The sequence below is a fragment of the Apostichopus japonicus genome, chromosome 16, assembly GCF_037975245.1.
Source record: "Apostichopus japonicus isolate 1M-3 chromosome 16, ASM3797524v1, whole genome shotgun sequence".
Lineage (NCBI taxonomy): Eukaryota > Metazoa > Echinodermata > Holothuroidea > Aspidochirotida > Stichopodidae > Apostichopus > Apostichopus japonicus.
This window is the reverse complement of record NC_092576.1, coordinates 8,358,048-8,375,303: the sequence shown is the minus strand read 5'-3', so window position 1 is coordinate 8,375,303 and position 17,256 is coordinate 8,358,048. Positions and strand designations below refer to the sequence as shown.

The 17,256-nt window shown below is 39.6% G+C and overlaps 1 protein-coding gene across 3 annotated transcripts; it reads right to left on the bottom strand.

Annotated features, from left to right (window-relative positions):
* Positions 1–4: 4 nt before the first annotated feature.
* Positions 5–17,210, bottom strand: LOC139982087 (uncharacterized). Of its 3 annotated transcripts, XM_071994623.1 has the most exons (13): positions 15,870–17,206; positions 14,566–14,627; positions 13,844–13,951; positions 12,574–12,663; positions 11,976–12,154; positions 10,485–10,680; positions 9,603–9,783; positions 7,523–7,714; positions 6,948–7,052; positions 5,655–5,771; positions 4,604–5,002; positions 3,685–3,845; positions 5–2,718 (listed from the first exon to the last, which is right to left on the bottom strand). In XM_071994623.1, exons 1-13 carry the CDS (start codon positions 17,146–17,148, stop codon positions 2,515–2,517), a joined length of 3,273 nt encoding a protein of 1,090 aa, XP_071850724.1. In that variant the 5' UTR covers positions 17,149–17,206; the 3' UTR covers positions 5–2,514. The 3 variants fall into 3 exon arrangements, with proteins under 3 accessions (XP_071850724.1, XP_071850725.1, XP_071850727.1); XM_071994624.1 differs by lacking the exons at positions 5–2,718; positions 3,685–3,845 and adding an exon at positions 4,170–4,309 and having other exon boundaries at positions 15,870–17,210; XM_071994626.1 differs by lacking the exons at positions 5–2,718; positions 3,685–3,845 and adding an exon at positions 4,170–4,309 and having other exon boundaries at positions 4,610–5,002; positions 15,870–17,210.
* Between the last annotated feature and the right edge of the window lie 46 nt (positions 17,211–17,256).

Genomic DNA, 17,256 nt, shown 5'->3' with positions numbered 1-17,256 from the left:
AGCATTTTATTGAACACTTTTGTTTATTCAAGTTCACAGACAATACTAACAAAATGAAAAAGGGAAATTTTTACACACATAAAATTTTAAATCTTCAATATTTTTAAATAGACAAATAATATAAACTGTTTTCTGATAAACATTGCATAATTTATTGTGTTACATGTACCACATTTTTCTAACATAAACATTTACTAATACTTGCCAAAAGAATTGTTGTGTTTCGGAAAGAGAATGAGAGGAAACATAACTACAAGGCATTCACCAGGTCTCAAACCAGGTCTCAAACCAGGTCTCAAACCAGGTCTCAAACCAGGTCTCAAACCAGGTCTCGGACCAGGTCTCGGACCAGGTCCACGATTCTGAGCTAGGCAAGACAGGCAATCTCATAGTTTCAGGGTAACTTCAGGAACAACACTCATTTGGATATGTTTAAATTACAACCACAATAAAATTTTGCCTGCTGTTATTCTTAAACTAAGCCTGGTGGCTGTATTTTATAATTTTATTTCACTGCTATTATTATATAACGTATAACAATGTTAACCACATTCCAGATTCCAACATGGGAAATATGCTAGACTAATTCTAGCTACATCTGATAAGACAGTGTTTCATCTCTTGGCGATTTAGACACTTTTGTTTATTTTAATATTGCAACCTTTTTTGAGGTATTAAGCACCCCCCCTTCCCCCCGTGTTTGCATGAATGCAAAAAAATTGTGATTTCATTAATTTCTGACTAAATTTAAACACTGCCAACCGCCTTAATGAACACAATCGCCATGCTAATGAAAGCCAACACAAATTCTAAAAAAAAAAACCAAAACACAAGAAAGAAACAACCACAAAAAAAAAAAAAAATGTTTCTCACTGTAAGACTTATATTCTGGAATGAGCTTTAAGCTGCATACTGAAAATAATTAGATTACGTGATGGTATGCACATACCACACAATCATATATACCTTATGTATGGACTCAATCATGTCCAGTTCTGGACAGTGAATCTACAGTTCAACCTTGAGTTTCGCACGTAACAGAATGGCGGGGTTTGTCCAAATATCGGCAATGACTGGATACAAAGCGAGTTATGTTTAACTACTTTAACAGAGCATGCTGTTGTAATGACCGTAAAACGATCCTCCCACGAGAATTGTGAAATACCGGCACATCTAGTATACTGTTACTTTACGTTGGTGTCAATGTTGTTTGCTCTGTACCCTTACCACATCCAAATACTACCAGCACCAAACAATGTTCCCTATCACAGTTTCTTTGCATTCAGTTTATAGCCTATGTGTCTCTAGCTACAGTCTGATATACCACCTGGTATTCACATTGTGTTCCTCGCAGACGCCAATGTTATGGCTCTCTTCGCAGCCCTCTAAGAGTCTGATGTGGCGGCCTCGGGAGGAGTATCTACGGGGAGAAGGTATGGCACCCTCCTCCCCATCCCCTCCTTTGAGACTACTTCTATGATATAAGGAGCTTAATTACAAAATGCTCTCGTATTATGACCACTTTGGAAGTAATTAATTTTCAAGATTTGTCCACCTTATTTTTACCACAAATTATTTCACATGATTTCTTCTGCAATTTTGTGAAGGTCGCTCTAAATTATTTTCATTGACCCCAAGTTTTGAATCCCACGGCCATAAACCGCCCCATAACCAGAATCCAACGACCAGAGCTGAGTGCCAGAAAATCTTATTATCACCCAAAAAAATTGCTACTTTTTTCCATAATCTTCTTCTTCGTCCTCCTCCTTCACACATTTCTTTCTAGACATTAAGGATTATTTAAAAATATCTGTCTGCGTACAGTGGCGGTCAAATGTTTCCTGAATTATTGAGCATGAGGGAACATTACTTAAGTTTCTACCATACTGTATATGGAGGGTAACTTATACTGGTGACCATTAAAGGAGTATTCCAGTAGCTGAAGTGAATTGCTTCTCAAAAATGCTGCTGCAAAATTTTCCTGCACCTCTAGGCAAAAACCACATCCACATAGCATTCTATTTGATGAAGATATGAATTTGTTTAATTTTGGTGATATTCTTACTTTTGAGGGGCGGAAGTGGGAAGAGTAGTACTGAGACTGATAAGAGTACGTGATGGCTGGTGATGGGGGGGGGGGGGGGAGAGGGGAATCTTGGGAAGATCTAGTGTATGTCAGAGATATACTCAGTTGTGCAATACTGTGGGTGGTAGGGGGGGGGGAATTGGAGGAGGCTAGGGGATGGGGTAGTAGGTGTAAGGAATAGTACATCTATCGATGCAATGAAGCGATGGGTGGTGACAGGGGGCCCCCAGTGTATCTGAGTGGTATTGATAGGTGTATCTGAGTGGTATTGATAGGTGTATCTGAGTGGTATTCAAAGTTGTATCTGAGTGGTATTGATAGGTGTATCTGAGTGGTATTGATAGGTGTATCTGAGTGGTATTCGTAGGTGTATCTGAGTGGTATTGATAAGTGTATCTGAGTGGTTTTCATAGGTGCACTCTCTTACATTAAGCCAAATCTTGCAGGTTTATGGTACTCTCCTCAAAGCTGCCGTCCGAGCCGAGGAAGTCTGTTGCGGTGGAGACAGGGCAGTTATCTGCATCTCCTAAGATGGATGAGACGGGTAATACACCGTGCATGGAGGATTGGTTGGAGGTTGAGGCTGAGGCCACCAGGGGAAAGCTGATGTCCGTATCATCTGGTGGATCATCCTGCCAGAAAAAAAAAGGGGGGGGGATAATAATCATAATAATAATAATAATCAGCAGTTATTTTTAACCAGCAGTTATTTTTATGACGCTTAAGTGACCATGAATGTGGGAGAAACCCATTTTTTTCCAGTAATTTTCCTTATCAAAAGGTGGTTTATTATTAGTATGGTTGTGCCAAAAATGATTAAATACTAAATTTTAATCTACCCCACATCTGTAGTGTAGTGTAATGTTTTTTTTTTCACTTGTTTAGTTTGTGTTTCGCAAAACAGTGATGTTCTGAATGTCGCAAAGATAATCTAGCTCGCCGGGCAAGCGACATATATTGGTTGCAAAAGAGAGAGAGAGTGTAGCTTAATCTGAATGTTTGGTGACCCTATATCATATATCATTGATCCATACAGAGTTTAATGTCATGTGTGCCTCTTGGAATTACTTTTGATGCCGAGTGAAATTTACCCTTTAACTTTCGAAAATAAAAAAGTAAATATATAGTTCAGAGGCAAGTTTACTGTTTGATAAGAGAAGCATACAAAATAAAATATCGGGCTTTGTCAGTACAAACTTTCAGCACGATGTGGTTCAAACAGTGTTAATAACTTCTGAAAGTTATAACAAAATTCTGTCATTTTCCATGAAAAACAGTGACAAATTCCAAACACCCCTCCCAAAATACAAGAGAAAAGTATAAGACCAAGACACATCAATTTTAGATCAATTTCTGCTTGGTAATAATTTATCTAGTAGCACATTTCAACATTTCCTACAAAGTGAGCAAACTGCTGATCATATAAAGGTTTATGGCAGGTTTTCTACCACACGAACCCTGTGTCGTGTTTTCAGTATTTTGACAATTCTTATGAATCCAAATCCCCCAAAACTGCAACAATATTAATAAAAAATATTCCCTGTTGCTTCCCACTATTAAAGCCCAAAATGGCTTCCCAACAATATGTTCTTTCTTACCTGTAACAGCTGGTTTTGGATGAAGTGAGCACCGGTTGTTGGGTCACGAAGGGTCAAAGGTGAAGATGTCAGCACAAATGAGGTTGGAACCACTGATGAGGTAACAGAACTGATGGATGGGGGTGATATATCCATACTATCGATAACGTCTAGTTCAGAATCTGAAATGAATGTGCACATCTCAAAGATTAGCCTTTTCTCCAATTGGATGACTTATGCCCCCCCCCCCCCCAAATGAGGTTGGAACCACTGATGAGGGAACAGAACTGATGGATGGGGGTAATATATCCATACTATCAATAACGTCTAGTTCAGAATCTGAAAAGAATGTGTTCATCTCGATGTTTAGCAGTGTCTCCAATTGGATGACTTATGCCCCCCCCCCCCAAATGAGGTTGGAACCACTGATGAGGGAACAGAACTGATGGATGGGGGTAATATATCCATACTATCAATAACGTCTAGTTCAGAATCTGAAAAGAATGTGTACATCTCAATGTTTAGCAGTGTCTCCAATTGGATGACTTATGCCCCCACCCAAATGAGGTTGGAACCACTGATGAGGTAACAGAACTGATGGATGGGGGTGATATATCCATACTATCAATAACGTCTAGTTCAGAATCTGAAAAGAATGTGTTCATCTCGATGTTTAGCAGTGTCTCCAACTGGATGACTTATGCCCCCGCCCCTGCCCCCTCCATCCCTCCAACCCCCATTCCCCTCCTTCCATCTTCGGACTTACTATAACAGGATTTAGCAGTTTATTCCCTACCTCCAACCAATCTTAAACAAAGTTTTCCCGCATTGCTAAAGCCTTGAGTTGCTTAAGTTAAATCATGTGAGACTTGAAGCGAAACCCAGTCTCCTGAATTGAGACTTGTTTGAGACCCTCCTCCACAGTGGGGAGTGGACTTACCTTTACCTTGGCCGAGACCGTCCCCAGCTGTGATGGGAAACATGGGGGACTTCTTGCCCAGACCGCTCAAATCGGCCCTCACAGAGGACGCACCGACGCTGGTATGAAACACTCGGGAGCCCGGCCCGGGGAGGGAAATTGCAGATAACAGAGAGATGGCCCCCTGGTCCCCTCCCAGGGATGACTCTGGGGTCAGCTGTTGTACGGCGTCCTGTAGCTGTATCCGTATGGCCCCTTGGTCCCCTCCAAGGGATGACTCGGGGGCTAACTGCTGGACAGCATCCTGCAGCTGTATTTGGATGGTCCCCTGGGCCCCCCGTAACGAAGGCTCGGGGGCTAGCTGCTGGACCGCATCCTGCAGTTGTATTTGAATGGTACTCTGGACTGTCTCGGACACATCTACAGAAGAAGAAATGAAAATGTCCAAACACAAAATGAAATGACCTCCACCCAATACAACAAGGTTCTTGTACTCATTATAGGGAATCCACATGCAAAATATGAGAGCCAATCAACTTACCAATCTGGAGATATAGGGTTATCGAGGATTTCAAGATTTGTCCCCCGGTGACCTTAAATGAACTCTGACCTACATCAAATTGTATAAAAACTTAACACTTCATAAGGCTATACTACCTTTCATGTACAGTATGACCTCTTTTGATGTTCAGGTCCAGCATTTTTCAGATTTCCACATATTCCCCTCTGATGACCTCAAGTGACCTTTGGCCTCCACCCACACTCAAAACAATAAGGTTCTTGTACTATTGCCACATGCCAAATATGAGAACTGCAGAGGTTACCCATCTTAGAGATATCATGTTTACAAGCTAGGGCATCACATACACAGATACACACATCAACTTGACTGCATAGGTGACTTGCCTGCCTATGTGCAAGTAACCAAACATCCTTATAAACATTTATCCAAAATAATGCTGTTCACACACAAAGGTGTCGAAGAATGGCAAAGCAAGCAAGTTCACAGGGCGAAGAAAAGTATTGCATTATGGGTACATGCACGGATTGTGGGTAATATCTGGGCTCTTACTGTCTGGATCCTTGAGAGATGTTAACATCGATGAGGTCGGAGACATGGCAACGACAGAGACGGTGTCTGATTGGTTGGAGATCACAGATGAGGCAGCGTGCTGGAGAGATGCCACGGCTAGTAAGTGAAAGACAATGAATAACTAATCACAATTATAATCAATTATAATTATGGCACCCACCGTACCGGTCGACTTTACGATGGAACGAACCAAGCGGCGAGAATTTTATACAGACTGTACTTTAATGTCCTGCTTCAAAGCACTTGAACTGAGTGTATGAACAGTCTGAGCAACATGTTTTGTGTATTTTTGAACCTCAGATGGTTAAAGGAGTATATTTGCATTGAAAATTGCTGGGCTTCCAGTTCAAAATTAAACCCTTTAAAATGAAAATGAAAACTTAACTTTACAACAATTAGCAATATGAACGAAGCAATCGTGACTAAAGCCATCACAGTTGACGTAAAAACCGAGCCAATTCACAAATCAGGTCTGTTTCGGACGTGACAGAGAATACTCAGAGTCCTGGACACTGATTGGTCAAATTGAACAACATGTTGACGTCACTCGTTAGCAAAGTTTCCCGAACATGCGATGGATTATACCAAAGATTAACACAATATTGACCTTTAGAATACTCATTTCTCAACGACAAAAAAACACAACCTAAAAGTGGAATTGAAATATAACCAGTACAGCAGTGTTTGAGGTGTTATAACTGTGTTCTCAACTGCAGTATCCTACACAGCATGCAGTTCTCACACTTATCCTGGTCTTCAAGTTTCAAGATTTATCTCCACTTTTCCAGAATGTATATTAGATCCTCCTGCAAGCAGGAACTCGCGAACAAGCCTCATTGGCTTATCAAAGCCGCAAGCTGACCGAAGTCAGTCTCTTAGATTCACATTTAACGTCCACGATTATGAATTGTTAATTGTCAACAACTCTGTAACTGGACGACATACATTAATCTGGGAGTGACTCGAACCGAATAATAAAGAAAAGATTATACCAAATGTTTAAATGCTACCAGAAAAACAGGAAAAAAAAAAAAACCCTAAAATGATGTAGAGAAAGCAAACAGCTGAAGTTTCTGAGGCAGTGAGCATATAAAGTTTGAAGATAGCAGAGCTTCAAAGAGACAGTGAAAATAGACATGTCATGTATTGACGGAAGTACTTTCTCCAGAATGCAGCGTCGCTTTCCTGTGGAAAGCGATGTTTAATAATCTATTATATATATATATATATATTATATTGTTTCATCAAACTGTCCATAAATACTGAGCTCACCTGAAGACGAATTTGACAGAGATACCGTCGTCGGGGACAACCCTGAGAGATTGACCATACACTGACTCAGTGTCTTGCTGTTTAACAGATCGATTGACGATGTATCTGAGAAGAAAAAATAAATCATAATGTATCATTTGAAGGGGTTGCTGTAAATACGACACAGCCAGTTCAATGCAACATGTCATATACAGACTCAAAGCCTAGTCTGTTAAAGATGGGAAACTTAATTAACCCCCATTTTAGTTTAGATTCATTTTCTTATGGTGCCATTACTAGATGGGTTATCTAACCTTTCAATCTCCCACCCCCCCTTGTCATATACAGACTCAACAGCTTCGGGAATCTGCCCCCTCCCCCCACCCCCTCCCATCTCCATTTGGGTCAATAGTCCGTTGGTTGATAGTTTCATGCAGAATTTTAAATTCACAGTTTGATCAGATCTTGTTTATCTCATCAAAGACAGGTATTCCCCATGTTGCTACCCTTTTTTTTCTTTATTTTCTTTATTTATTTTTTTTCATTATTTTCCCCAAAATTTTGATCAGATCAGATAAGGATCAAACTCTAAATACCTGTCATTGGTAAATGGTCCATGTGTCCTTTGATCATGTGATTCTTGAGTCCGACTTTACTAGAGAAACTGTTATTACAGTCGTCAAGGGGACAGCTGAATAAGAACACCTTCCCTCGGTGAGATTTGCCAGATGAATGTCTCTTCCTGTGCATGGCCATGCTGCTCCTCTGAGAGAATCGAGCATTACAACCTGTGAAAAGAAAACACCATCAGACGAATAATTAAAGGGTGTGAAGACTCGCGCAAAAAGAAACATCTAATGCCGGTAATCTGACCTAGTTTCGAATGAGGTGTAACAAAAGTGTTAGACACCACTATCGATCCCAGAAAATACACACACAGCTTGCTACCGTCGGTAATTACACACTAGTGTACAGTCAGTACATACAGCTGCGGTCAATACTCACAGCACAGTGTATAAACGATACAGCGATGGACATCTCAGGTCCAGCTAAAGATAACAAGGTATCACATTTCATTACTGTATGCATTTTGTAGCGGCACGAACAAAACGTCACTTGCAAGCAACAGAAAGTTAACTTTTTCAGATGGCTGCACGCGGTTTGGGGCGAGTCTTCAATGCCTTTAAATTGTGGTGGCAATTGGGCAATGTTTCTCCTGAAACACCTACCACACTCTCTTGGACAATTGAAGTTTTTATCCACATTTTAAGGACATATCATATAGACTGTTCAATTCCATTAACAACAGAACACACTAATTACTTAGGCATATATATCCTTCACAAACAAGGACATCTCATATGGATATTTTCTAACGAGGGTGTGGATAAGTGGGTGTATCCACACATGCTCTCATGCATATATGGACTTTTGTTCATAAAGGTGGCATTAAGAGCAAAATGCTTCAAGAACGACAATTCTTATCTACATTGAGGTTGGGGGGGGGGGGGTTAGGGCATTCCAGGGATAATAAATGGCCTATTTTAACAAGGAATATCTTGGAAAACAAAATATTCTAGCATTCAAAAAGTTAGGGATAATCATGATGGACTGCTTCTTTGAGAGAAAATTCTCTAACCTATTGAACATTTGTCTAATAAGGGGATATCCTGGGTGGATAAATTTGCTTACTCAGTGAAGTTCCTGCTGACAATTTAAAAGAACGTTCAGGCATAGGCGTAGGAGCCTAATTTGATTTGGGGGGGCTGTAACGACTTGCCCGAATAATATAACCACAATTTTTCGCGGGCTCTGCGCACGTTCAACATCTTAATGTGCATATCATATAGGCATTCATCGGTTATTACATCACATGCCAATAACATACAATCATTTTCCGTGTTATTACCCTTCCATATTGGTTATAATTATTGGGGAATAATGATAATAATAATATAAGTTTAACCATTGAAAAACACTCTTCAAATTATTCTTCTTTCAGTAGGTGCCCGAAAAATTCTCAGCATATTGCCCGAATTTTCACCCAAAAAATTAAGAAACACACTGCATATTATTCTTCTTTCAGTAGGTTCCCGAAAAATTCTCAGCATATTGCCCGAATTTTCACCAAAACAATTAAGAAACACACTGCAAATTATTCTTCTTTCCGTAGGTTCCTGAAAAATTCTCAGCATATTGCCCGAATTTTCACCGAAAAATTTGAAAAACACATTGCAAATTATTTTTCTTTCAGTAGGTGCCCGAAAAATTCTCAGCAAATTGCCCAAATTTTTACAAAAAAATGTTGGTTGGGGACTGCAGCCCCCCCCCCCCCCCACCTCCTACGCCTATGCCTTCAGGCCAAATCTATAACCCTTTAAAAGAATTGTATCACAGAGATCAACGAGTGACAATAATGTAATTAAGTTAATCCAAAACCCTTTTTGGGGCTCAATTCTTTTTTTTTTCTTGGGTGGGGGGGATAGGGGGGATGGTGAGAGATATCATGTACTACTGTGCCAATAATGCAATGCGTCAACAAAAATTATATATTTTGTGGTAATTCCATTTCGCACATTCCGTTTTTTCTGACTCTTTGTGGAGGGGCAAAACCTGCCGGGGGGGGGGGGGAGAGAGAGTGAGAGGGGGTAACTGAACCTGTTGAGTAAACTGTACCTGGCTCTTTACACTCAAATGGAAGTTCTCCTCGGTGAAACACCTCGTGGCTCTGCAAGTGTTCCTTTCGGGTGAAGCTCTTGCCACAGTTTTCGACGGGACAGCAAAAGTCTTTCCGCCCGGTGTGACGGCATTCGTGTCTCTTCAATTTCTGTTTCGTGGTGAAAGCCCACTTGCACCCCTGGTAAGTGAACAAAAATAGTGTTATACATGTAAAATATATCTGAGAAGCAAAGAAGCTAGATCTAGAAGAATCTTGAAATGTCAAAACAGTACCAGTTTACACCATGATATGACAAAACTGGATATGATAAAAAATAAACATTTTACCCTCTGCCAAAGACCACCCCCTTACCCCTTCCCCCAACCCCCCCCTCCTTCACCAACCACTCTTCAAAATGCTAAATCACAACCTTTGCACTTTTTAATTACTGCTTTGTTGCATACATAGTTCATATTGCAAGAAACACATGTACTTAATATGGGTAATTCAGAATGGACCGAAAACTGGTAGAGGACTACTTAAAAAGAAATTATTTAAATAGTTTACTAGGTCATTCTAGTTGCATGTTAATGGTGAGTGTAGAAGGCAGAGTAGATCATCCAAATGAAATTCTTTTCACTCATTTTGTAGACCTGTAAACAATTATCATCTTAGACATTTCAAACGAAAGGATAAGGCTACTCCCAAATCGAATCGTTAACAAACTCCCTTACTAACTCAATATGCATTCCCACCCAACCCACCTCCCCACAAGACCCACTCACACTCCCCAAGTTACCCCCCTCACACATACAACAATGGAATTTTCCCCACTGATAAAATGGTAACGGACAGGACATCCAGGCAAGACGATGCATTAATAAACTGAAAGAGCTCACCGTGAAGGTGCATTTGTAGGGCCTCTCTCCCGTGTGTGATCGGGTGTGGTAGACCAAACGTGAGAGTTTATCAAAGACCTTGTCACAACCTTCGTACTCGCAGCAGAATTCTTTGGTCTCTTGGCCATGCTTCCGGAGGTGCGAACCTCTGGCGTTAGGGGTCATGAAGGTCTCCTCGCATCCAGGGTAAGGACATCTGCAAGGGGAGGGGCGGGTACAGGCCATAAGAGTGAAACCACATGGCGAAAATTGTACAACCATGGTAACTTGTAACAAGTCTAATTACTCCCTACATGGAAGCTATGAGATACTACATCAGCATGGTTATCACAAGTGTACAATATAAAAGTCACAGACAGCTAGCGAGTCCAAATCTTGAAGACAAGCTTCATTTCCAAAGAAATATGAGGAAATTTAAATTAATGTACTCCTGGAAGTTTATTTAAGTCTCAATGTGTGTTTGCCAATTGTTAACTTCGACCTTTCCAGCTTACTGCCCAAAAAGCTCAGTGAAAATAGCGCCGTTCTATACCAATTTTTCATATCGATATTCATTATTTTTATTGAGTTATCTGTCGTTAAACATTTTGAGTTGAATAAAATTCTCCAGATTTATTAACAAGTCTGTAGATTTTACAAACTTCAATCAAAATTTGCAAGCCCCGCCCCAACAGATCAATTTCGTGGCTTGCCTGTGTTAGGTTTCTAATTCTCTTGAATAGTATCTTTCTTTTGGTCTTACCGATGTAGCTTGCAAATTTGTGTTATTTTCTTTCCATTGCAATCAATAAACAGGTCTTTTCAGACGTTTCGTCCGTGGAATTGGGTTAAATTAGTGGATGGTACGTGTATATGTAGGTTACATTGTAATGAACATGTTGATATGGGCGGCCGCAGTGATTTAACAGTAAATCTTCCGCGCCAGAAGGGCGACAGAAAATAAATTTCTAACTTTAGATTGCGACAGCTTTCTTCAGTGAAACCCACCTGGTCAGAGTGCATTTAGAATAAGAAACATTGAATCTGCTTCGGAAGTTTGTTTTCCGAAAATTCATCAACAAACATGTATTGAGACTTTAAGAGAAAAAAAATGTTTTAATGAGAGCACATTCTGCAAGATCATCATAATAATAACATGGTTTATGGTGGGGTAATGATAATTGAATGTATATAATCTGAAAGGGCAATATCAAAATCAGGAAATGACTTGGGCTCCATTCTACTGTAGTTCCCAACACCATACCATCAAATCTGTCATTTCTCATTGACATCTGAGTGTGTGCATGCATGGGTGTCGGAGGTGGGAAGACGGTTGGGGGAGAGGAGTGGGTGGGGGTTACTTTTTCTGTGCATATGACTTGCCCATTTACAGATAAAAGCCTTCACGACATTTGCAAGACTTCCACCTCTATTCACAGACATTGTTAATAAATTTCAAGCTTCCTAAAATTGCGGAATAATTGATTTTTTTTTTTTTAAATCTCAACTTACTTGAGACGAGTCTCGGCGTAATGCTCTCGGAGATGGATTTCCAGTTTCTTCTTCGACTGGAAGGTTTCTGAACAACCGTCCTCTACGCAGCAGAATACCATGGACTGGTGGTGACACTTCTTATGTGTTTTTAAATTGTAAGGGTTGCCAAATTGCTTTCCACAACCTTTCTCTAGGCACTGAAAACAACAAAACAAAACCAAAAACAATAATAATCATAATAATAAGAATTACAACAATGATAATAATGTTTAAGAAAGGATATTTAGTTGCTACCGGGTGCTTTTACATTTATCAGTACAAAACTAAACAGCTAACACCATGCATTACTGCATGCATTATTAGTTAAAATTGATGATGAAGATAGCAAAAGACTATTGACCAAATAGTGCGTGATTGTGCATCATTCCATTAAAGTAATCTGGGTACACATATACTGTATGGGGAATTAGCTGGCTGAGCTACTAAGTTGAAGAAAAGCGGCGCCTAGCCTATTCGTTGATGTAACATCTGGGCACAAGGTGGGAAGTCATGGACGCTGTTCAAGGCTGCTTATTTCCACCTTAAGTTAAAGAGATGGGTGGTGTTAAATACTTACAGTGTATGGTTTAATACCATCATGGCTGGCTAAATGTCTATGCAGTTTGGTCCTGCTTGGGAAGGACCACTCACAACCGTCGAATGGACACTGCAGAATACAAAACAATAGCAATAACTACAGTTAAACAATAAGAAGAACGATAGATTATGTATGTATTTCTTTGCATTGAGCTATGTGATGTGTATGAGTAATTTATAGTCAACTAGAATAAATGCAGAATATCAGTCGCAAAATAAAGGAAGGACACGGTACTCTCTGTATTAATTGGCAACATTGACAAAATTAAAAATTCCTCAACTTTAGGATTCATGGGGCATCTAGCTCAATGAGATGTGGACTAAATGTACACAAGATTACCACATGCTTTAGACTTGAAAATATTCTACATTAATTTAAACTACTATATAGTAAATTTCGTAGCGCACAGAATTTCCATGTACATGATAGACTCAAATCATTCAAAGATATTTCAGTATCACACAGTCCTGATTTGAAGGGAAAAATGGAGAAAAACCATGCTTTTAATTGGGCTAGGTTATAGTAAAGGTTTGTATCTTCATGGTCGTAGAAAATATTAAAAAAAAGGATAAAAAAAAAAAAACAGGATTAGAAAAAAAAAAAACGAAAACAAAAGAAATGAAAACTAAAAAATTGATACTAGCATCAAACAAGATTGAGTTAAATAGTTTGGGCACAAGTCCAAGAAGTGTCACAAATTCAATGTCGATGATGTCTTTGGGCCCACTTGGCTGGGAAAAACACAGGTGTTTTTATACTGCGCTATTTTTACAGCAGGTATCAATGTAACATCTTTTGAAGAGCAAATGTTAGATTAAGGGTTCCTAATATATACAAACAAACAATTTGATTATCTTTTCAATTCATTGACCCAATCCCAACCCTCACAAGTGATCAACGGTCACATTTGCGGTGTGTGGTTGCATACAGCATCATGGACTGCACAATGTACTATACATTCCATACAAAATGTTGTTACGATACTTGTAGTGTCGTCAACTAGTTGAATTGAATAGTGTCAACAATTCTAAATCATTTGATACAGACTTATACCGTTTAATACGATTGTATTAAACGATCGTAGGAATTATTGGCAGTACTAACAAGTCACGTACAGTACCACTGTACACTTGGATGGAATCTGAAAAGCTAGAAAAAATCACAATACTCTCATACAGGTCTTGAAGTCTGTCTCAAACACATCAACTTCCGACTTGTGTGTAAATTACCGCTATTTGCAATTTTTTACCTTATATGGTCTATCTTCGGCATGGGTGGTAGAATGGGCCTCAAACTTTGTCTTGGATGTAAATTCCATCCCGCAATCCGGATGAGGGCAGACGATGATAGTCAAAGGCTAAACATTACAGGAAGAGAAAGAAACTTGATGATATCATCGTGAAATCAAAGCTTATCATGAGGTAACTTTCCGTTGCCCGACCATGCAGGATGAGGACAGACGATATATATAATTTCTGTTATCAGTGAGTGGATTGAAGGAAACGGGCAAGAGGTTATAGGCACATCTGGAGAATGATTTAGTCAATTCATATTTTGCAATCGTAGTTTTTAATAGCAGTGCGAACTCCTCTTAGAAGAGACAATGAATCCTGTGAACAAGAACTAAATACCGTACATCTCGCTGGAATTGGATATAAATGTTTACCATTTTGCCAATTTTGTGAAGCATTTTGCGATAGGATATGAGGTTAAAAATTTTCCCTGATATATATATTCTAAAGATGAACATGTAAAAAACCTGAATATATCTATAAAATCATTACTAGCGATCACATTTCATTTTTTTTTACATATATGGTTATGATTATGACATTTCAAGAATATAAAATACCTGTATATATATATTATATTATATATATTTATATATATTATACTGTATATATATATATTATATTATACTGTATATATATTTATAATTTACTGAAGCTGTGATGAGATCTGTTATCTCACCTGGTTCTTCTTCAACCACATATTAAGAGCACCTGCACTGTCATCCTTTGCAACACTTTTATCTGCCGAAAGAAACAATTTTTGATCAATTTTAATCGAGCAATTTCATAAATATCTTTTGTTTTTGAGATCCCTTTATCATTGAATTTAATCAAAGTGTTTCTTAAAGCATTTCACTATGTTTACACAATGGCATCTAGCTTAAAGGTATGCTGTATTGATCCCAAGATATTAAAATATGGTCACCTTTGGTCAATATTCTTTAACTGTTTTTATTACAATCTTCGATGAAATCTTCCCAACTGGGACATTCAGTCATCTTGTGTGTTCCTCAAAAATGTCTGAGGACAATTTGGAGAGTAAAGACCTCCAGGAAAGTACAGGGCGCATTTATTTTGTCCGACTTTGAGCAAATTTTTGTGTTACGTACCTAGAGAATGCAAATATTTTAATTTTACATATATTTTGGTAGAACGTTCTTTGCATCTCTATGGTTTAAATTGTTAAAATTTTCCAAAGGTTTACTGTGAAACACACTGCCAAGAACTATAGGCTAAACAGTAGTCTATACCTACTGTAGGTTGTAAGACTAGTAGTTCTAGGCGCCCGTTTTACGTTTGCATTGACTATACCACATAGCAAACTACATACAGAAGGCACAGTGCAGTACCACACAGTAGGCTTAGATTCCAGTTTATAATATAATGCAGGCCTGTCAACCTGTTTGACCCCAAAATAGGGAGAATAACATTTTTCAGGGCCAAAAAATAGGGAGAACAAGGGGAAAATAGGGAGGTTGGTAATTTTCAAATGAAATGATTTAAATATATACTCCTAAATAAGTATAGTCTACTTATGTAATACAGTGTGAGAATCATCCAATCAGTGTTTATTGTTGTAGTTTACAGCAGCTCGCTTCGCAAATTTCTACAGGGTTTCTTTAGTAGGCTTCCATTTGAAACAGGGAACAGTGGACTCTGGGTACTGTGACTTCATGGCTAGTATGCTAGATAGAGTCCCATCAAGCTTGAGACTTGACCGACTGTCTGTCTTGTTCTTGGGAACTACACTGAATAGCCTTTCCTGTTCAGCGTTACTGTGGGGAATTACTAAGCCTAGGACTAATTGTTGGCTATTTTCAGAAATGTCCCACGTGTAGAACATAGAAAAACCGGGAGAATAGAATATGAAACCGGGAGGCCGGGAGATTCGGGTAAAAACCGGGAGTCTCCCGGTAAAACCGGGAGAGTTGACAGGTATCTATAATGGGCTAATCCTACATTAAAGGCTATACTAATTGTTACCTTTTTTACTCTTGGATCTCTCTCGAGTTCGTTTTGCTGGTAGTAACGGTACTGCTTCCGGGGTAACCAAATTTGGGAAAATGTAAGTCTGTGGTTGTGTTTCTTCGTCATTATCGGTATCGTCTCCTCCACCAGACTCCAAGGTCTCTACCAGCCACTGGACGTCATTGCTCCCACTGATGGTTTCCACGGGGATGGATTGAATAGCCTTCGGGTCAACTGTTACTTGAATCTTCTGAAGCAGACCATTACTTTGGTCTTTTGTGGTGATGACATACACAAGTTTACCATCTTCTAATTGTGACTCACCGACATCGACTGGAGAGATGGTGGCCACATTTAGGAGAACGTTACCTGTCTGGCCGGTCGAACTCTCACCTACTATCGAAGGACTCAGTGAAGATGCAAGCTGCTTCAAATCGACTGCGAATGGGAAATTCTCTGTCGATTCTGAATCGCCTGTTACTAATGGACTAGGAGGTTCACCCAGCACAGAGGTTGTGTCTGACAAGAGGGGACTCATATTAAGTTCAGACACTGATGTCTCAACATTATTGAGGCGTTTTTCCGTAGGCCTATCATTGGTAACTTGTTGTGGTTCATTATTGAGTATCATTATGCTATTTGCTAATTCTGTCTCTCTGTCATTACCATTGTTATCTTTTTCATTTTCTTCGTTTTCTTCATCCCTCTGCGGATCCTGCAACCGTATGGTTTGAAATTCCTTTGCCGATATTTCAAGCCCTGCTGTAAGCCAGTTTGATGGTAGTTGGGGTATCGGCTGGCCTTTCTTCAAACCTCCCATGCCACCTTCTAAACTTAGGACTGTTAGTCCTGTCAGCTCGTCCGCTTTCGACAACGAGGATCTCGGCGCCGTCGGTGAAGGAGGGTAACTCCGACTCCTTTCACCACCATCGTGTGATAAAAACAAGTCCCTGTCTGGGCTTCCAAACAGGTCACTTTCAAAACTGGGAAATGCAGTGGAGCTCAAGTCCAATATCCCAGGTAACTCCGTTACGTTACACTGTTGTTCCGAAGTTGGCGTTGAAACGTCCATTGACTGTACACTATCCGTTGCCTTTTGCATGGAATCGCCATTTTGACTGCAACGAGGAACATCATCGTCTCTTGCAAACTCTTCCAAAATTTCACCTCCAGATAAGCGTATTGGACCTCCGACAGGGGCTTCCCCTTCTTGATGAAGGTCTAACAGTGTCTTGTTGTGGTCGTAGGAAGGGGCTTTCCCTCCCTGATTCGTAAATTCTGTAGCCCCGTCCATCAAAAGAACGTGGGTTTCTCCATTGGAAAATCAGGGCTGTGGCCGTTTTCTGAGATTGATTAATTATTTATAAGACCTCACTGCGAATGCGCACATTTTATTACACCT